The sequence below is a fragment of the Echiichthys vipera genome (assembly GCF_963691815.1).
Source record: "Echiichthys vipera genome assembly, chromosome: 2".
NCBI classification, from domain to species: Eukaryota; Metazoa; Chordata; class Actinopteri; order Perciformes; family Trachinidae; genus Echiichthys; species Echiichthys vipera.
The window spans coordinates 13,795,213-13,817,162 of NC_139827.1; the positions used below are offsets into that span (position 1 = coordinate 13,795,213).

Genomic DNA, 21,950 nt, shown 5'->3' on the forward strand with positions numbered 1-21,950 from the left:
CCAGCAATCGTTTTGAGTATTGGCTTGGTTTATTGCATAAAATAAAGTACTAATATTCTAATCTATTACAAATATTTGTTTACAAAGCTGGATAAATTATGAAAATAAATATTTCTGCCTAGATTGTCTGAATTGGCAATGCAGGCAGAGAAAAACTGAGATTAATATACACAAGTAAGTCCAAAAAAAGAACATTATTATGAAATCATAATCCTACCTCATGCCAAGACAAATATCACAATGCAGAGGGCAGCATTAAACAGGCTGTCCTGTTCGCACTTTGTCTGAGGGAGGTCCAAACAAACAATCCACCATCGCTGATCAGATGTATGATTCAATATCATTGGCAGCACCGTGAAAGTATTCTTGGGCACTGCAACAGCTTTGTGGACATTGTTAATACTGTCACCAAAGTTTCTCCTGAAGATAAAATAAATTAAAGAAAAAAAAAAAAAACAGTTTGGCAATACAACGGTAATAATCATGCAACAACAAAAATGATTCACCCTTCAATTTTGGCCACACTTCATTTAGAAAAATATAAATAGTTTTGAATTAAACAAAATACTACTCATAAAAATAGTTGTTTTTCTTTCTAAATCGCCATCCTTCGTTTGACCTTGCATACGTTCATGTGTGCATACATTATTTTAGCGGTCTGAGCTCCCAGAAGCCTCTGCAGGAGGACGGGAGAGGAATATTAGTTAACACAGCTTGAGGCAGTTTTCAAGAACAACATTAAACACAATGGATTGCGGTGAAAAAGCTTTGGCGATAATTGTCCTTTGGGGTCAGCGTTTAGCTTTGCAACACCCAATGTACTTCCCTTTTATATTCTACACACAGAATTTCTATTTATTTCTGTCAAAGAAACATGTTAGAACAAGTAAGACTAGGTTTTAGCTACTATAACCTAAACCTCATTTTCATTTGTTATTCAACACAATCATTACACTGCATTTCCCATTTTAGAGCAGACATCACACAAGGACTTAATGTACCTTCATTTGCTTTTGCAGTTCATTGTCCTGTTTGATCGAGGCTTTTTACACAGTGTTGACAGTTTCATAATATTTAGCACAGAGCCTAAAATACTGAGCCTGGAACAAGTTACCCTAAAGAGGTGGGTTGAGACGTCTGGGTGAAAAAAAAACAATCTGCCGTGAACACTCCCTTTTAAAGCTTTACATTACGTAAATGTTGAGTACACAATTGAATCAACATTGTGTGCATTTAGCCAAAGGCTTTGAGAACCATTCTTCGGTTTGTGCAAAATTATTTCCTTGAATAGTCAATTACATTTCTATATATTTTGATTTCACATTCTGTTGTTTTTTTTAACTTTCATTTTTGGCCAATATCAAAGGGTACCTATTCATTCAGTAATATATGAATGATGTGCTTTTCTTGCATATTACACTGTTAGTTAACAAAATATATACAGAACTATATTAAACACATTTCTCATATGCTAGCTTGAACAATCACAATGGCATGCTGAAAGCTAGACACAGTACACTCATTATAGAAATAAACCTTTTTGTGTTTCTGGCGTTTTAAATAAAAATGCCAGTCAACAAAGAGGGCAGATTTAACAGCCTGTATCCATTATGTATTTAAAACACATAAGGCTTTGTGTGAAATGCCTCTTCTGAACCAGCTTATTGATTCATTGAGAATAGTACTTAAGATTGGCTAAGCAATATAAAATAAAACCTTAATGCATTAATCACAGTTAATGAATCCAGTGCTTTATTATTCCTAAATGTGCGTTCATAATGGCCAGGCTGCACCTATGAGATGCTATACTTGTTTATAAAGGCAGTACAACGCTTTATAATGAGGTTTTCTGAGGTACTATAAAATGTACAAAATCTTCTCATAAAAGAAGCCTATAATGCATAAACCTAATACTTACATGATCTCATATGGAAAGCCTGAGAATATGTTCGGAACACTGTAACGGTTTCTTGGCTTTGATACTGTGTCGCTCAAAAAGACGCTCTTTCATCGTCATGTTAGACTCTTTTGTAACAACTTTTGTTCTTTGACAGAGTTGCATAAACACTGCTGTGTAATGAAACCAAGACAGGGATGGAAAAAGTTAAAGATCCACGATGTGCATGAACTCCATCACCCGGTCACAAGAGCACAAATGGGCACAAAGTATTAAAGCCCCACCAGCAGAGCAGCAGACTCGGGTCACCTTAAGTCACCTTGATGGCAGACTTCTTGTGGACACAGAGGAAGTAAATGTAGGGCACACCGATGAAGGCCCATTTCTCATTGGGCCAGAACATGATGACGGGCCCTCGCTCCGGGGCCTCACTGGCAACGTCAAAGTAGGCGAAGCAAACACAACCCAGGTAGGAAGCTAAACAAATGAGGATGTGCCTGTAGGAGCAAGAGGAATGAGAATGAACCAAACTGCCTGAGAAATGTCTCTCTAAATATATCCAGACGTTGTCTACAGAGCTTTATGAAGTCTCTTTTGTCTGTTATTTGAGTCTAATTTGAGTAAATATTCTATTTCTAATAGTTTATTTTTATCAGATTACTTTCGTGAAGCACTTTATGACTGAATTCTATAAAAGGTGCTATTATAAATAAATATAGTTATTTAAAAACAATTTTTTTAAAACACACAGAACAGTCTCCCTGCACAGAAATGTTATTTTTACTTGTTTTTAAAAGAAACAATCCTGAGAGATATATATAGGACATTGAAAGAAACTTAAAATATATGTCATATTCCTTTATGTGTACACATATACTAATACATAAAAAAGCTGAAATGCTCTCACTGCACTGGCAGATATTTTCACTTGTTTTAAAAAAAATAAGATCAAAGGACAGAATTGACTTGATAAGATAAGTAATAGCCGAAGTTTAAATCATATTTAAATTTCTGCATTCACAGGAGTACATACATTGTCCAAAAATTATAACCTTGATAAAAGTGCAATCTTCACAAACTCTTCAGAGTTGTCTTTGAGCTTACCAAGCGCAGTGTAAGTAGGGAAAGTTGACAGATGACCACATCTCACAGAATATCCTGTCACTGATCCAGCAAAGCAGAGCCAGTGCCCACCAGATCCCTGAGACCAGACCCAACTTGAACACACGTGGGTTTTCACACCTGCGACGACCAAACACAGCACTGAGAAATGTGTACAACTGTGAAAACACGCACACATTCACACAAACACAAAGCTTGTAACCAAAAGCAGGACAAACCTGTCCATCACTGTCAGTGTTTACGTTTAACATTAAAGAAAAAAAAAACCTGCGTGATGGTTAATGTGCTCAGAATGTGTTTATATGGCATTTACGACTGTTTTATTTATTATAGCTTATTTATTTTCTTTCTTTTTTATTGATATATTAACAAATATCCATAGTATAATTGTAAATCCTCGAGGGGAGGCTTTACTAAAAGCCTGTTGAGGTTTCTGAGGTTTGGGTTTGTTGCTGGAAAAACAAAGCTTTGTGCTGAAAGATGCGCAAACATTTTGTAGAGCTGAAGTTGCAGCAGAACAGTTGGAGTGGGAACTAAATACTTTTTTCAAAAATATTCTTTCTACCCTGGGGCATCTGAAGCCTCCCAGAGGAACTCATGATCATACAGGGAGTGGATGGACTCGCTCAGAGTACACTGGGCTTCGTGTTCAGTTCTGTTGGTGCGGTTCTGAGGTTTTGTAAACGTTCTACTGTCCGTGTTGTCCACTTTAGCTTAACACAACTGAGATGTCCATACCACATTGTTAAATTGTAGGTTAGCACAATTATTTTTAGATAAGGGGATTATCTCCTCTTTTTTTTAGGACACTGAACTGTGATCCGAGTAGCAAGTATTCTGGACTCTGCACAGATATCTTCTAATAGACCCACTTCTGACCTACAAAGACATGCACTAATCCAGAGTGCCGCTGATCAAACTATTCTTAGTCTTGTCCTCCTTAGACACACCAGTTACAGCCCTGCTGCTGCTGGCTGAGGCGAGCACTGCCAAAAACAACGACAGGGGCGAGGAAGCCTGACTAAACCGCGTTGATGAGGCAAATGTTTAGTTGGTGTGACACAGTTTGTCAGCTTCCCTTAAGACAGAGCATTTGATAAAGTCATACCATTTTACATGCCTTAAGTTTGAGTTGCCATTGTTTTTAGGAGAAAGGAATGTTGGGATGACAGAAAGCACTACAACGCAATAAGATTTAGATAAACAGCAAGCAGAAACCATGGAAACATGGGTAGTCTAAAGTGAAGGCGCAGCCATGGAAAAAAAAGAGTAAAGATATGTTGCTCGCTTATAGAACTTTTTATCATTGTTATTACTTTTATTTACTCTGCACATCAGGTCTACCTGATCCTTGTATCCCTGAATACTTACATATATCAGGATTGCTCTTAAACCGGATTTATCTTTTATTTTACTTGAATTAAATTCTACCCTTATTAGTAGTAGTAGTAGTAGTCGTAGTATTTTTATTATTATTATTGTAATTTTTGTTATTGTTATTATTATTAGTCAGTATTGGTTTTATCTGGAAGTCATTTATCTTTAACACCCTATGTCTTTATCTGGAACCTTATGTACTGTCCCCGGACTATCACTGAATACCCCTATTTAAGCATCCACAAGTCTTTCTGCTTATTCATACTCATTTATTTTAGAGTCATTTTTAGCTGGGTTCATGTACCTGCGGTTATTGTATCCTTTTGTATTGTAATACAATCATTTTTTTTTTTATCCAAACATTGCACGTGTTTTAGCAAACAGTTGCTTAGCATTTACTTCTGGCCATCAGATTAATGTCCCATGCTCAGTCTTCTTTAATATTTTTGGTCTTGGTTTCCAAATTGTCTCTTTAGCTCCCTAGGTGCTCGGCTATGTTCACTTGCTTGTTGGTAACTTTGTCTGTCTACTGTTTGGTGCTGACCAGGTAGCATACAGTGGGTTTATCAGAGCTTTCTTGCTAAAATAAAACAAAAACTGCTCACTGCTCGCTGCTGCAGCTAAAACAAGGTTGATGAGACAGGCATTGCCACCAAAACAAATTGCTCAAAGAGGCTAAAATGCTCCATAGAGCTGACAGTCCCTTCACATTGAGGTGGTAATTCTCTTTGAGTTTGTCACTACAAATGACCCTAAATGCTGCCAGTTCATCCATTGAAAATATTGATAAGTACATATTTAATGCTTAACTGTAGTGCAACAGTAGAGCACAGTCATAAAGTCAGTGAAGGGTCTCAGAAACATTAGCAAACCAGACTAAGTACACGGTTTTGTTGCTACTCATCAGCAACAGGAGATACAAAAATAGATGGCCAATGTACTTCCCAGAGGGAAATAGGGCATTAAATTCTCATCAATATTCTATTATACTGTTGATTGATTATATTTAAACAGGAACAAATCAAGACTGTGCATCAGGGATAGTGCTAAGCCAGCTATAGGCTCAGTTACTGCCTTTACATACTATTACCATAAGTAAGCAAACACCCCTTCCTGCTGACAAACACAGTGACAAAACCATCACCGCACAGCCGGATGTCTGGAATACTGTCACTATCAACAGAAGCATGTAAGATAAGATACATGCCGTGAAACCAGGAACTCTGCTTGGAGACGTGAGCGTGAGTGAGTGTGGTGGAGAGTTTTGAATGTTGGAGGCAAAGATAAGTGAAGGAAAGGCCAGTCTTTCTATATGGGGTGTAGCCATGCTGAGAGGCTACTCTCACTCAAGGGAAAAGAAAGGAAGAGGCTCCATAGGATCAGTGAAACGAAGCCAGAGATTTCCCAAAGACACAGGAGGTTTTCAAGCATTGGTTTTAATGACAAAGGCTTAGCTTGGACATTAGATGTCAATACTCAATACTCTTAATACTCTGCAGACACACAACTAAACCACTTTCCAAACCAAAAGCGCTGGAAAAATGTGTGTGCACACATCTGTGTGGTAGATCAAGCTGAACCAGGGGGTCTAACTGTAAACTAAGACTGATGTTTACAACAGATAGTTTGGGTAATAATTCTGCCATTCACATTTGCTATTTTTAGGATTATATTGCCAAGATTTAGTTTGGCATTTTGCCTTTATAGGATAGGTCGCAGTATAACTTCAGAGGGGTGAGAGAGAGAAGGGTAGCATGCAACAAAGGTTGTCAGCTGACAGTTATCGACTCAGGGATGTTGGAATCACAGTACAAAATAACTTTTATTTCCAAATATGTCCAAAATGATGGCCTGACTGATTGTGCCACTTGCCTAACCATAGACTTCTTTTTAGCGATCTCACCACATTCAAAGATCTCAGCAATTAACATGATGGGTAACAATGTTATTACAGAAAGGGAACAATGGCCAAAACTATGAAAATAAGACATCAGTTGTACTAAAATAGAATCATCCTTCCACCACAGACAGAATATAAGGAAATTATACTTACAAGAGATGGGTTTTTTTAAACTGGGACAGAATAAATTGATAGTATCTCAATATCTGAGGTTCTTCTTTAACATGTTTTTTAAGACGACAAAGAGATCAATAATGAGTGGGGCCTGAGTCAAGGATATTCTTTTGTTTCAGTTAAAGTTTTATATAAAGCTGATCATTTCCATTATATGGTATGCACACATTTTTTCTGCTATGAGAAAATAAGCTTCTCCCACATGTACAAACTCATTTTTCATACATGATCACTTTTGTTTGTTTTCTATCATACCCGTCCTTCATGAATAACTCATCTATTATAACCCAATTCTGACTGCTATTATTGCTTCAACACTATGATATTATTTGTAATGGATGTCCTATACACCGCACAATTTGTTTTTGCTTTGTCCAAGTGGAAGTGACTTGAATAGGGGCCAGCAGCCGTACTGTCAAAAAAGCAAACAACAACCAAACAGTGTGCCGTTTCTGAGGGCAAAAGTCCACCGTTCAGGGCCACTGCGGGAATTCTCTCCCACTTAGCAGAACAAAGACAAGCGGTCTCCATAGATGACTGGCACTTGCAATAATGTCAGGAATAACTAACAGATTGAACAATGGATGACTTAAGGTTACAAGACTGACGGTGGTGAGTAAGGGATGTGGGAAACGGAAACAACAGAGCTGCTCAACTTTAATTTGACGAAGGGAAGCAACGCACACACACACACACACACACTCAAGGGCATGAGTGGCTTGTTGTGTGTTTTCAAGAACATTCTTCCACATCATAAGTTCCTATAATTAACTTGGAACAGACAACATGTCATTTGACTAGAAGTACAAAAGGCCAAAGGTGTCATGTTAGTGTACTGTAGACTTCATAAACTACATCTCGACGCTGTTTCACTTTCGTCCAGTTACATGCTAAACATTACAGCGGCTGATTTCACAGACTAGACAACTTTGAACCCCTGACATGATCATTAATATCTGCTGCTGTGTCACTGTTAGTCTTCATACCAAACGCTATAGAATAGTAAAGAAATTGAAAATGAACAGAATTTCCTTTACATTAAACATTTTCATTTCTTTGGTCTTACCATTTTGTTACAATTTGGTTTGACTTACTTTTGCACTATTTAGAATGTAATTATTGAATATATTACTTATCTTTTGTACTCATTGCACTGTGGGTTGGAGAAAAACATTTTTGATTCCTCTGTATGTCTGGCACATATTGCAGAAATTGTCAATAATGTTAAAATAAAAAAATATTATAAATTCAAACTAGTCAAAGCACAAGTGCAGATTTACACACCACTCAATTAAAATGAGGTTTACTTAGGTTTATTTATTAGGTCTTATGTCAAATATATTATATAGGAAATAGTTACACCTACTAACTTAAAAAAATTAAATAAAAATAAACATTCTAAATGTGTCCCAATTTAGTTCCTGTTGAAGTGAATGCGAATGGCATCGGCTGGCAGGAAGTTAACAAGAACCAAGGCTGTTGCCTAGCAATGGAATTGCATTAAAAAGGTCTATTTGACCTGTTTAGTACAAGATGACGTGGAATACAGTCGATGTATTTGTACATCTGTATCTATGTAAAACATTATACCAATTATGTTAGACTAAATGTCCAAATAACATCTGCCAAGTAAATATAACTGGATATTTACTCATTCTTAACTGCATTAATACTATGATCTCCCACATTTCTCCATTTATGTATACAGAATATAAACAAGTCACATCATCATTCACAATGGATTGTCTTGTAGGTTTAAATGTGAATTTGAAAAAACTGCAACAAAAAGTTATGTTGCAGCTTGCCGGGCTACAGTAACCACTTACAGTCCATAGTTATCCGAGTTAATCACTTTTGATTGTACGCGCTACAGATGTTTCCTAGCAACTGACTTCAACGTTACTGAAGTAATTTTTCAAGTTTCACCAAGTTCCTCCCTTCCTTGAACTCAAGATGAGTCGGGGAGCCATGAAGAAATCCGGTGCCATCCTTGTTTTGACGTTGTTTGTATTGACTTTAACAGAAGAGAACCTTCTTAGTTGGACAAACTTGTGTTTCTTTTTGTTACTTTGCACCTGCCTTGACATATTATTTCCCCTGTATTAGTCCCGAAGAAGATTGCCTCCCATCAGATGAGTCCGTATCTACAACATCTTTCCCATACCAAAAAATCAGAGCTCCTTAGTGATTAAAATGCCATGATGCACAGTATGATGACCCTGTGTCAAGGCTGGATGTCCACCTGCCTACACTCACCTCTGCCATTAAAAAAAACAAACTTTCACTCACCTTTTAAGCTCAGTAATGAGCAGCACGGTGCAGGGGATGCCTAGAGTCATAAGTGACAATGAGTTGACGACAGGCTTAACGAACGCCAGCCCAGTGGTGATCCCTGACAAGATGCCGATGACCACTTTGAACCTTGACCTAAATTGAAAAGCAAAACAAGTCAGAACAACAACAAAATTGCAGCAATTTTGAACTCTGTGAACAGCATTGTGTAACACTTTCCAGAAAGCACTATAATACACTAACACTCAGACAATAAACAAGAATCAATCAGCTACAAGGGGGGCATTTTTAAGTGACAGCCTGAAGTGAAAGAGCAGCCACGACGGCTCTTGGACAATGGAAAGAGAAGTAAAGACATGTGACGCAACCTTTACTGGTGTCAGCTATCTCAGACAGGCCTATTATTAAACAGGGAGTCAAAGCGGGGGGGTAACATCATATGACAAAACAGTGAGTAGTGCAGTAATTCTGTATGTCCAGGTGATATGAAAGATTGAAGTGGCGTTTGCCTTGTTGTGAAATTGATTTCATGTAAAAATAAGGACACAGAATCAAAGTGGTTTCTTTTGTTTGTCAAATATATCTGTTATTTGGTGTCACACGACCACCACTGCATCAGACACCTCCAGCTGTGTGTACTGTATGCAAAGTGACACTCATAAACATACCGATCCCTCCTGAACATCCTGGGTAGGTATCTCTTGGGAAACCACATGGCAATAGCACACATCAGCACCCATAAGATGGCCAACTCATCCAGCATCTGGCCGAGGAAGCTAAGGGTGGCGTGGAAATATGTTGATCCAATGCCTGAAAGAAAGAGATGCAGAAACACACAAATGTTTGTCAGAGATGAGATAGCATTTGAACTTGGTTAGTGTGTTAACAAGGCAGAATGTTGGATCTCATTATGTCCATTGGAAGAACAAAAAAAGACAGTCCAGGATACAGCTGTCATGCTCCCGCTTCCATTTAACTATAAAGCAAGGAATCTGAGTGTATTAATGTGTGTGTGTGTGTGTATTATGTGTGTGTGTATTATGTGTGTGTGTGTGTGTGTGTGTGTGTGTGTGTGTGTGTGTGTCCGTTGGCCAGATGGTGGCTTCTAACAACAGAGTTTACAACAAACAGATTACATTTGTTTAAAAAAAAAATCATTATAGTGACATCAAATGCTTCAGGCCGATCAGTGACATAAAAAGGTGACTTGGAAATAGTACAGGAAGCTAGTGCCACGTTTACTGGGAGTTTTGAAAATCTGTGGAAGGACAGATCAGCCAGTGGCCCTTTGTTATCACGGTCCAACAGACCTTCTATTATCAGAAGAATCTGTTTTCATAACAGGAGATTCCTACAGTTCAACGAACTTCTTATCCAAAAGGGAGTGCTGCTCTCAGCCAGAGGTTGCTAATCATGACAAACTGTCAATGAACTTGTACATCGCTGTCAGTCCAAACAAAGCATACACAGAGACTGCCTTAACTTTATCATGGAAACAAAGCTTAAACAATTAATCCATTAGCCGATCTACAGAAAATCCGCTGCTATTTCAATAATGTAATGGCATTTTAGAGTATTTATCTAATGTTTATTTGTATAGGGACAAGTATGTAGCATAAACCAATGATGTCACACCCCACAGCCTTTATAGCTTAGGCTAACTTGCAATGCCCGTCCCTAGATGGACATTTAAAAATCATAAAACTCAACAACAAATACACAAGAGAAGGCACAAAACCCAAACTTAGCAACAGTTATTTGCATTAAAAACACAAGACTCGGAACTCAGCAACAAAATACAAACAAGACAAAAACTAATACAAGAAGATTTTGAGCTGAGTTTCTTCTGTCTTCCATGATGATAAACTCAATATTTTGGGGGTTCGAATTTTTGACAAGACGACACATTTGAAGATGTCACATTGTACTGGATTGTGAAATTGTGGCACGCATTTTTTTAAACTATTTTTGGACATTTTATCATTGGTATTGGTAGCAGGCAATGCATTCATCCTTAGCTTTAAATAAACACAACTCAGTCAAAAAGGCAAACACCAAACTATAGAGACAGTGCTAGAGATGAAACCATGTAACCCCCCTTGTCAGCTGTGTAACTTTAACAGCCTCTGATTCCTAACAATAGATGCAGTTAGAGCTGCATAGAGCTATACTGTATAGGCCATATTCTAGTCATATATGGAACAAGTAATGTATGAATGAAAGAGGGAGGCTGCTTTTATTTCTGATCGATGGTTTGAAAAGCCCGTGTTAAACAAGGTTGCACAGGAAACACAAACAGATTATTACAAAGTTACACAGTCCAGAATGAGAATCAATGACCTATCAAGTTCAGTTGCGGAAATATTCTCTTCAACGGCAACCATCCAGTAAGTTCACCTCCCAGGAACACGGGGAGGTCTGTGAGGTTATCTTTGCTGACAGTGCAACCAGAGTGTTTTCATAACAGACGTAAGGGAACAAGGCACTGTAAATCTCTTTGGGACTGTGCTGTTATTTACAAACAGTAGCGCCATTTACAGCTGAAATACTGTGTCAAATCAAATCTAGGCAAAAGGCTTATTCATCCCACCAATGAATAAGCCTAGTCACAATAAAGTGTTTTCTAAAAGGGTATGATTCAGGATGACCTGCAGCTATAATTGAAGACAGTGACAGAGGCCACTGAGGAAACCAACATCCTGACAGCCCCTACATACAACTCACATAAACTGTAGTGTTTAACACATGTAACTAATGTTTATATACATTAAATTAACTATGAGTGTGCATTCTAGGGCTGCAATTACCGATTAATGTGCAGATCATTTTCTCAATAAACTGAACACTCTTTTAGTTAATATTGTAAGAAAATACCTTTGACATAAGGATGGATAGAGATACCGGTACTCTTTTTTTTAGTTTTTCATTGTGAGTTCAGCCTGTTATATTTTATTTTTATGAAGAAAATACTTTTAAAATGCCTTTCACAACTTTCAGAGCCCATGTTGACACATTCCAATAGCTTGTTTTGTCAAACTAACAGTCCAAATCCCTCAAAATGTTCATTTTTATCATCATAGAAGACTAGGAAAACCAGCAAATAATCACATTGAGACGAGGGAACTAAAAATAAAAAGAAAAAAGAAAACCCAGCAGCAGCTCTCTTAAGAATAAGAATATAACAAACCACACTGTAATCATCTTTGTACATATTCAAAAACACATGAAATACTGTGCTAAAACTTTACAAAATGTGTTCATGAAGTGTTAGTTAGGCCTACATGTAGGGTTGGGCGATATGGAGAAATTCAAATATCATCAAATACCTCACTATCAATATTTCAACAATATGTGTTTGACTATTGACTATAATATTTACACTACAGGAGTTTTGAATGTATCGCTCAATGATCGGGTGACTAAAAGCAAGTAAGAGAACAGTCTTTTAAGTTAGGAAAACTACATCACTTTAATGTGACGCAGCCTTTATAACTAGGAAAAGACAACATTTGAGTCGCATTACGATATATGAAATCAAGGTATCGATATAACATCGATAACTTGCCCCAGGCCTATTATGGTTTGTTAGCTGAGGGGAAGTTGAAGTGAAATTAAGATGATTAAGGAAACAGGAAAAAAATGAAAGGCTAAAAGTCAGTCAGCACAACTTACCAACCACAACTAGTAGAATCCATATGAGGTAAATCCCACTGTTGAAATGTGTTGCATATTGGCGGAACAAGCACATTAATATGGGCGGCAAAACAAAAAACAAAATGTTGCTGATCTGAAATGATAAACAAAAGGAAAAAGCAATGAGCAAATATACATCTCAAGTTAAACTGGTCGGGTATGACAACACCATGCTGGAGCCTCGCTGGCCTCTTACACACTTGACAGCCAGTGGAAATGAAAAAAAGCAACATTTGCAACCTGATGCTAATAAAGTACACATCGTGCTGAAGCTGGGAAGCAACACGAGTCGGTATAACTTACAGCTAGCTGCAGCTAACCTGAGAATAATATGCAGAGCTATATAATGCAATGCAATACAAAGAAAAACAGAGCCAGAAAAGCTGTGGTCTGGTTAGCCTTGACTGTACACTAAACTGTATTATGCGCACACACACACACACACACACACACACACACACGCATCGTTAGCTGACGTTGAAACCAACCGTGTTGTAAAATTCAGCGATGCTGGGGTAAATTAGGTAATTGCCTTCACACCAATCCACGTCGGAGCTGCCAGCTTGCAACTGGTCCCAGAAAATCAGATTAACGTTACTCATGTCTGGACTAGTTCTGTCGGACGGACAGAAGTGCAGAGCAGACACCACTCCGCCGTCGGCTTTGGAGATGAAAAAACACAGCAAACAAAAGAAAAACTCGAGGAAAGTCGCTGTCTGTGGGCTCGTTGCTCAAACACTAAATTTGTATGTTTTGAGTCCTAACACGACAACGTGATAAACTACAGAGCTCGTTGCTGAGCAGCATTTTTAAAGCCCCTGTCCTTCCACAAAGACTCCTGCTTGTCGTGACGCTGTTGTGCATTGACAGCTGCTCAGTCTGTAGCCAAAGAGTACTCAACCGCAGCGAGAGCGTTAACCCCCGCCTGCTTCCTTCTTCGGCGAAACGCGACCGCAGCGTTCACCGTACTTTAGAAACCGGAAAACACTGTTTATTCTCTCTATTCAATTCAATTGAATTCAATTTTTTTTTTAGTGCCAAATCATAACAACAGTTATCTCAGGACACATTACAGACTAGGTATAGTGTGACTTATTAAACTTAAACTTTAGACACCTGATGGATGGTAAATGGTAAATGTATTTGTACTTATTTAGCGTCTTTCTAGTCTTCTGACTACTTAAAGCGCTTTCACAGTGTTTGTCACATTCACCCATTCACAGAGACATTCACACTGATGGCAGTGGACATCTACATACCATCTAATCTAACCATTCACACACATTCACACACCCATGCGCAGCACGAGGAGCGATTCAGGGTTCAGTGTCTTGCCCAAGAAAACACAGTTTATTCTCTCCTCTATTCAATTCAATTCAATTTTATTTATAGTGCCAAATCAAAACAAAAGTTAGGATTTCCAAAGGGCATGGTTTGTTCCTTAATTCCACATTAATACCTTTAATAAATAATCCTGTAATGTCCTGTAATTCTTAATAAACTTAATAAAGAGAAACATCTGTGAATATGTATATTATTTGAAAACTCAAAATGTTTTTAGTTTGGTTTTGCATTTTATGTATCAATTTTACTATTTATTAATGTATTCTCTCACAGCGTGTGATCGTCTCCGTCTGGTGCGTTTATATTTGCATGTCTTTTTTGCAATGAAATCTTTCTTGAACATTGTTATCTTCATGAAGTTATAGTGTAGTTCATAAAGAGGTCTTTGAAACAGAAAAATGGGAAACAGAATTCAGCAACTGCTTTGTGCATGTTGAAGTAGTACATGGATGATATCAGTGTTTTTAAGTGAACTGCTAAATACTCAGGTTATGTGTCATTTTGTGGGAGTGGGGTGCATCGTCCAGGCATCTCCAATCCTGCTCTTGGAGAGCCGCTGTCCAGCATGTTTTAGGTTTCTCCCTCTAACACACCTGATTCTAATGCTCTGCTCGTTCTGATAATCATTAGACTCAGGTGTGTTTCAGCAGGGAGAACCTAAAACATGCAGGGCAGCGGCTCTCCAAGAGCAGGATTGGAGATGTCTGATATAGTCTTTGAATCTCAGCTCACATAGGCTACTCTCTGGCCGACAGATGCTTCATTATTCAATAAAGCCGTCATTGTGTTGATATATATTACTTAAGCCGGCATAACTATTAATTAATGGTTAATTAGTTATGCATTTGTCATTTGTTTATCTTGCTTTAAGTTTTAGGAAAATAACACATCTCTCCCCATCTCTTTTGTGGGTTTTAGCTTCTTTGTATTTGTATGCATATAAATAATTCAATAGATATTGATCTACTTATTATTTGTAAACCAATCTTGGCATGTGTTTGTTTATAAATGAAACTTAATGTATATAAAAAAAATAATTGTATTTGGAAGATTTTAACTAAAAATGAATTATGGAGATGGGGTGGGATTAAATAAGACTTCTTGTCAAAAAAAAAATATCAGGTATTTGTTTTTGATTTTATGATTTTTAGTCTATGATTTTTTACATGCTTGAAATAAAATTTAGATCAAAATCCAATCAAACGTTACCTGATAAAGATAAATACATGAAGCGATAAGAACAGTGTGTTCTCTTCAGTTAATCGGTGTCATGACTTGTGTTTATCAGCTTTAGTTTTTTCGGTCTGAAAATGGTTTAATTACCTTCAGCTTGAGAGTGTGATCAGAAACAGCGAGTCAGTTATCGCGAGAACATTTTAGGCCCTATGTGAGACCACGAAGCGGATATCCGGCCTCTTTTCCGTGGCGGACCGTCGTAGGGCCGGTTTAGCAAAATGAAGGTACAATGTTTCCCAGACTAATACATCTGTGTGGAAACCGATTCTCTTTTTAATACTTGTGTATGTTTGATGCTGTGATTGTGGGCTTTAAAGCGGACTAGTGTGATGCTACAGGCGCGGCTCCGGCGCTTAGGATGAGTTTAGATTAACGATGAGAGTCAACGCTGATTAACCTGTAACTGTAGAAACATGGCGGCACACAGCGAAATGTGCAACGCGTTCAAGTCTCAGTTAACTGCACTGAGTTCTCAAACTATTCTAGCTAATGTGACGTGAATCTACCGTATTGTCCATGTCTAACGTTAGCCGTTAAAGTTATATGAACGTTTAGCGGAGCGCCAGAGGGCAAACGTTAGATTAGCCGACAGAGAAGCTAACAGGCCTCCGTACCCGTGTCTGGTTGTTACTATCAGGGTTCGTTAGGATGCTGGAAATCCATAGAAACTTCAATTTTATTTTTCCTGCTTTGAAAAGTGCGTGGATTCTGAAATAAAGTACCTGTAACTGCTTGAGATCTATGTTACATGGGGTGGTGTATGCTATAATACAAAAGCATGCGATCTCCATGTTTGAGAGACTTAAAACAGCATTTTCGGAAACGTTTCCATGAAAAATGGCTTTACTATTAATGCTGTCAAAATAGTTGATTAGTTTTCCTTTCACTTATCGTCCTTCTGTAGAAAGGTGTCCCAAAACATCATGTTGGGTCAATATCTAATTGTGATGAACAAGAGCAATGATAACCACACCAATTGTGCTGTTAATAAATATGCGGTCTACCACAGCTGTAAGTTGCTGGGTAAACCTATAAATGCTTGTATTTGACATGGGAAAAGGTGTAGGAACCCTGAATATTTTTAGTTGTTCCTTGACGTTTATACAAGCTTAATAAAAGCTGCTACACCTTCCTGCATGATGGCTCGTGGTAAACTGTCAGTAAACCCATGTGGAGCCAGAGTGTATGTTGTTAACATTTAATTGCAACTGTTTTTCAGCTGAACATCTCATTCCCCGCTACTGGCTGCCAGAAGCTGATTGAAGTAGATGATGAGCGTAAACTGAGGACTTTCTATGAGAAGCGTATGGCCACTGAGGTGCCTGCTGACCCCCTGGGAGATGAGTGGAAGGTATATTTGATCAATTTGGACCTGATAATTCTTTTGGTGTATATTCAAGTTTGTGAAAACATGTATCGTACATAATGTGGCACACCAGTAGACCCTTTTTGACTGATCTGTAGTCATTAAGGGGGGACAGCGTGTTGCCAAAGAAACTGTGGAGCTGCTTTACCAGATGCAACCAGGGCCTGGATCAGTGGATGGTTGAACTGCATTGCTCTCTCACTGTCTTGTGTACATGGGTATCAGAATAACACTAAAGCTGCTGCTCTTTCTTTTATTACTAAATAACGCTGGCTGATTCTGAACTGCACCACTCTCAATTCCCTTGCAACCTCAGAGAAACTACAAGTGTACTCAGTGAGGAATGTAATGTAAGACACCAGAAAGTTAGTCAAATAGCCAAACTTGGGTTTTCCATGTTCTTTAAAGGTCAGAGACCTAGAGGATTGGAAATGGACTGTCCGACCACAGTATTAGTACTTGAAAACTCACTCTTTAGCCATATCTGGTCAAAGATTAAGTAAAACTATAGGTTTAGTGGACAGGTATCTGCAAACAGTCTTTGTTCTTTGAGACATTGTGTAGCAGCTGCAGTAAATGAAAATGCGGAGCAGTAACGGCTTGTTTTCTTTACTTCTACAGGGGTATGTGGTGCGCATCAGCGGAGGCAATGACAAGCAGGGCTTCCCCATGAAGCAGGGTGTGCTGACCCACGGACGCGTGCGTCTGCTGCTCAGCAAGGGCCACTCCTGCTACCGTCCCCGCAGGACTGGTGAACGCAAGCGCAAGTCTGTCCGTGGTTGCATCGTTGACGCCAACCTCAGCGTTCTCAACTTGGTCATCGTCAAGAAAGGTAATGTGTCGAGTCTGGCTTGTGGATAATTTTATGAAAACAGTAAATTGGATACTGAAGCAAAGTGTTAAAACATAAAAAATGGATAATTATTGATGACCGTACAGGCTTATCTAGAGACGTCCTCTTTATGGCACACCAGTAGACCCTTTTTGATTGGTCTGTAGTCATTAAGGGGGGACAGCGTGTTGCCAGAGTAACTGCGGAGCTGCTTTACCAGATGCAACCAGGTCCTGGATCAGTGGATGGTTGAACTGCATTGCTCTCTCATTTAAGATTGTCACAATACTAGCATTTTAAACTTACTCCATGCTTGTATAAAATAAATTACACAATACCACCCTAGAGAAAAAGAAGTCCATAGCCCATAAAAATATGATAATTTCCTTTTAACATTGACACACAGTGCTGGTACGGTAAACATCACTGAACAATGAACACATACAATACATCTGAACTTCATTCACGTTTTATCTGTGGGTTTGCTTGTAGAGCTGCTTTTTAATAGCTTCAATACTTCAGATACTATCAAATGTATTGTTTTGAGACTATGTATTGATGTTATCGACACTTTCGACAACCTTGGTCTCATTGGACCTCATGCAAGAACTGCTTATAGAATAGGAGCGATGTTTTTTTTTTTAAATGTAGTATTAAATCTGACGTGACGAACTGGTACGAGCCCACCATAGGAAAAGGGTAAGATAAAGATGCTAAGAATATATAACCATTCTTGGATGAGGCCCATCGTGTCTTGTGTGCTCTAGCATCAGAATGACACTAAAGCTGCTGCTCTTTATATACTTTGAGGGAATTGCAGCAGTGTTTACTTCTGAGACACTGGTGGATGGAGAGCGAATAACATAATAGTTATTTGTCCTTCTGGCTGCCATTCGTTTTGGGGAACTATACCCTAAGTACTCCTGTGTTTTGACTCATTTTTTATTTAGTGATGGTTAATCAACATGATCATTTGACTCCTTTGTGATTGGATTATTCTCAGGTGAGAAGGAAATTCCCGGGCTGACCGATAGCACCGTCCCTCGCCGTCTTGGCCCTAAGAGGGCCAGTAAGATCCGCAAGCTCTTCAATCTGGCTAAGGAGGATGATGTGAGGCAGTATGTTGTGAGGAGACCCCTGACTAAAGAAGGTAAGGCTGGAACAGTTTTCACTAAAGCCAAATCTTATTGGGATCACAGAATGTAGGTTTTTACTGGTATTGGAATTGACTTTGATTGAAGATCATGAGCCAGATCTCTCTGCATGACTTCATAATAAAGGAAAATTAAGCCTGCATTTGTGTGCTAAAATGTATTGAGTGATAAAAATGAGAATCATTTTAGTCCCACAGCAGACAATGTGGAAATGGTTAACATGACTTGGCTTTCATGGTAATATTGAAAGTCTATTCAAGCTCTGTCTGTACATTTCAAATACGCATAGTTTTAACACTGAACAGTAGTGATGGGGTATGTTGATTCAAATATATATTTATAATTTTTTTCTAAAGCCTTAGTGTATAATTTATTGAAATACTTAAATTCTGCTGTTTAAGGGCCACTGTCAATTTTCAGCTTTATCCCTTTTACAGTGATGTCACATGTTTCTTACACTTGTCAGTATTCTGAATCTTGTAATCCTTTTGCCAGATAGAATGATACTGTTTAACAATTTTGATTATATTTCTTTATAAATGACATTAAGCATGCTCACAAGATTATGTGAGGCAAGAAGTGAAAGTTGCATTTGTCAAATTGAATAAAACTGATGTTGTTCAAAACTTTTAAGGTCTACCTAAACACTGACCAGTGCTGTATCGTACATAATGCGGCACACCAGTAGACCCTTTCTGACTGATCTGTAGTCATTAAGGGGGGACAGCGTGTTGCCAGAGTAACTGTGGAGCTGCTTTACCAGATGCAACCAGGTCCAGGATCAGTGGATGGTTGAACTGCATTGCTCTCCCATCGTCTCATGTACACTGTATCAGAATGACATTAAAGCTGCTGTTGAGTAAAAAAAATCACTCACCCCACTCACCCATTCAAAAAATAAAGTAAATAAGGAATAGCATAGATATTCAATTTTGCTTTCATGAAATCTCGTCTTAATCAAGATTATGCTAAAATGTATTTTCCCCAATTATATATAACATCCTTGTTAAGGACCAACCTTCATTTTTGTAATGTCCAGGTTAAGTACCTTTTTAAATTCCCATGGAAAGTTTCCAACTTTAAAATTTCCCTAGTGAGGCTATGTCTGAGCTTGCACAGTTGTCTGGTGCCCACATTACCGTTCAGTCTGAATTATAGTAACACTTGACTAAATCAGGCTGTAGGATTTGAAAAGAAGGGAGGTGCTTCTTCAGGCCCGGTTTAAATGTTTATGCAAGCATGTTGGTTTGTAGCAAGCTTCATCCTCAGATTGTTTAAGGGCGCACTCACGCTGTCCATTTGTACCGTGCCCAAGCACGCTTCACAGCTTAAGTCTAGTTCACTTGACCAGTGTAAGTGCAACTGTTCCGCGCCCAGACACAGCCCACTTGCAGGCTGTGGCCCGGTTAAGGGAGGTGGGCTTTAGTAAAGCACAGATGCACATGTACGGGCAGTAGTGTGCACATGAGCATTGCCCGGCAGTCTTGATTGCTGTTGATGCGTCTGTTCCCCCGCGATGGACATTCGAAAAGGTCACGGTGGTTTGGTGTTAAGGACAATGTGAGTGCGCCCTTAAGTGTCTGTCATGACAGTACAGATACTTGGTATTGTATCGTCAAACTGTTTTTACCACACTTATATTTGCAATGTCAACTGCATCCTCTCTTTGGTAGGCAAGAAACCCAGAACTAAGGCTCCCAGGATCCAGAGACTGGTGACGCCCCGTGTGCTGCAGCACAAGCGCCGCCGTATCTCCCTCAAGAGACAGCGCACCCTGAAGAACAAGGAGGAGGCTTCTGAGTACGCCAAGCTGCTGGCTAAGAGGATGAAGGTAACATTTTTTTTCCCCCACTTACTGTGCTTAGCTACTATGAACTTGGTGTCCCCTGGTTATGTATATGTTCTCCCTTTTTTAAACAATATCGAAAAAACTAAGCTGTCGGAAACATTTCTAAATTCAGATTACTAAATGATTTAAATGTAAATTTTGCAGATCATTTTGAATTAATTTATTTTTGCTGATATAGTGGTGATGGAGCCTACAGCTGAGATGCACCATATTTTTGAAGGGAACTTTTTCAATTGTAATCTTTTGGGCTGAATTTAGATGTAATACTGCGCAGGGGTGTTATCTTAAGAAATTTGTCAATTTTGGTTACCTTTTTTGCCTTGATTGTCTTCTGAAAGTTTAAAAAAATAATAAAATAGAGCTGTTATTAGCAGTTAATTTGACATTTTTGAAGAATTGCCTATACCAGTAAAACATTGGATTGCGTTAAGATGTGCAAGTATGGAATTCTTTGTTACTGTTTGCTTTGGGAGAATTAACTTGTATGCAAATTGCTGTTTTATTTTTTGTATTAACCTTTTACTGACCCATTTGTTCCTGCAAACAGGAGGCCAAGGAGAAGCGCCAGGAACAGATCGCCAAGAGGCGCCGCCTTTCTTCTCTGAGAGCATCCACATCCAAGTCAGAGTCCAGCCAAAAGTGAAATCACAAAGTCAAATAAAGTCATGTTTTGCTGAAAAATTAGCCTGTGATGTAATTCATTGTTTCACTAAGGAGACCATAGACTAAACTATTGTGATTGCAAGTTTGCCAACTGAACCTTGGTAGGAAACCAGACTTAAATATTCACAAGTTAATTTGCTCAACCACGGTAAGAAACTTGTTCAAACAGAAAAGGCTCAGGGAAATAAAAACACTAAGGACACAGCAAAATGTGCCAAAATCACCGACATGTTAGCTGCTACCACAAGCTCGGCAGTTGTCGTCCCAGACCCTGTGGCAAGTGCACAGGTGGTTGTCGGAGAGGTAGCGGAGGAGTGAGGAGGATGAGAGACGTGAACCAGCAGCAGGGACAGATTGAGGTCAGAGAGGCCACTGAAATGTTGGAATCAACATGGCAACAATGAAAATGTTATTGGATGTGTACACTAAACAGTATCTGGGGAAATTGTAGGCTTATATGCAAATGGTCAACCTCGGAAATTAAACATTAATTATTTTTTTTAGTCAGAAAACATGTGTGGGTGTTTATGTATACTACCTTTTGTAGCCTTTGTCAAATAATGCTTTGAGTAGATTTGGTGTCCAACTTGGTGTTATTTATTTTAGCTTGCCATAAAGTTAGTTTGCAGGTGCTGCAGCTTACAGTTAGACCTATTATCATATTAGTGAGACATTTCTTTGCTGAAAAGGATGATTAATCAATGGTAAATAGAGGAAACACTAGTGACACTAACATCCCTGCCTGTCTCTGCATCTCTCTCTTACTGTAGGCCTAATTGTCTTGTGTACATTGTATGTTTAAACACTGAAAAGACATCTCTAGCAATGGTTCTTTGACAACCACTTTTACTTCAAGATGGGAATTGTGGCCGTCTCCCCCAAGAAAAAGGTCGGAGTAGTGAAAGAGCGTATCATTTTTTTTTTAAACATGGTAACTCTTCCATGTAGGCTACTGCAATTTATTTTGATTTTTGAAACTTCACAATGTGCACATACATTCTCTGGTATGGCGTGTGCTTACACATGTAAATAATCACGGTGGGCTCCCAGG

The 21,950-nt window shown here is 38.6% G+C and overlaps 2 protein-coding genes across 2 annotated transcripts; one reads left to right on the top strand and one right to left on the bottom strand.

Annotated features, from left to right (window-relative positions):
- Positions 1-82: 82 nt before the first annotated feature.
- On the bottom strand, positions 83-13,280 carry acer2 (alkaline ceramidase 2). The gene is made up of 6 exons (XM_083922751.1): positions 12,944-13,280; positions 12,435-12,549; positions 9,431-9,572; positions 8,760-8,897; positions 3,002-3,139; positions 83-2,394 (listed from the first exon to the last, which is right to left on the bottom strand). Exons 1-6 carry the CDS (start codon positions 13,055-13,057, stop codon positions 2,208-2,210), a joined length of 834 nt encoding a protein of 277 aa, XP_083778877.1. The 5' UTR covers positions 13,058-13,280; the 3' UTR covers positions 83-2,207.
- Positions 13,281-15,185: 1,905 nt separating this feature from the next.
- rps6 (ribosomal protein S6) lies at positions 15,186-20,920 on the top strand. The gene is made up of 6 exons (XM_083933787.1): positions 15,186-15,259; positions 16,255-16,386; positions 17,023-17,233; positions 18,237-18,383; positions 20,061-20,218; positions 20,784-20,920. The coding sequence occupies exons 1-6, from the start codon at positions 15,254-15,256 to the stop codon at positions 20,877-20,879; spliced, it is 750 nt and encodes a 249-aa protein (XP_083789913.1). The 5' UTR covers positions 15,186-15,253; the 3' UTR covers positions 20,880-20,920.
- The last annotated feature ends 1,030 nt before the right edge of the window (positions 20,921-21,950 follow it).

What these genes read in the sequence shown, in the direction of transcription:
- rps6 (XM_083933787.1), top strand. An exon ending in CCCTGGGAGATGAGTGGAAG is followed by an intron (nt 16,387 to 17,022) that starts GTATATTTGATC and finishes TTACTTCTACAG; the next exon opens with GGGTATGTGGTGCGCATCAG. An exon ending in TGCTGGCTAAGAGGATGAAG is followed by an intron (nt 20,219 to 20,783) that starts GTAACATTTTTT and finishes TCCTGCAAACAG; the next exon opens with GAGGCCAAGGAGAAGCGCCA.
- acer2 (XM_083922751.1), bottom strand. Translation starts at nt 13,057, where the DNA reads ATGAGTAACGTTAATCTGATTTTCTGGGACCAGTTGCAAGCTGGCAGC. An exon ending in TCGCTGAATTTTACAACACG is followed by an intron (nt 12,550 to 12,943) that starts GTTGGTTTCAAC and finishes TTATCATTTCAG; the next exon opens with ATCAGCAACATTTTGTTTTT. An exon ending in AGGATGTTCAGGAGGGATCG is followed by an intron (nt 8,898 to 9,430) that starts GTATGTTTATGA and finishes TTTTCAATTTAG; the next exon opens with GTCAAGGTTCAAAGTGGTCA.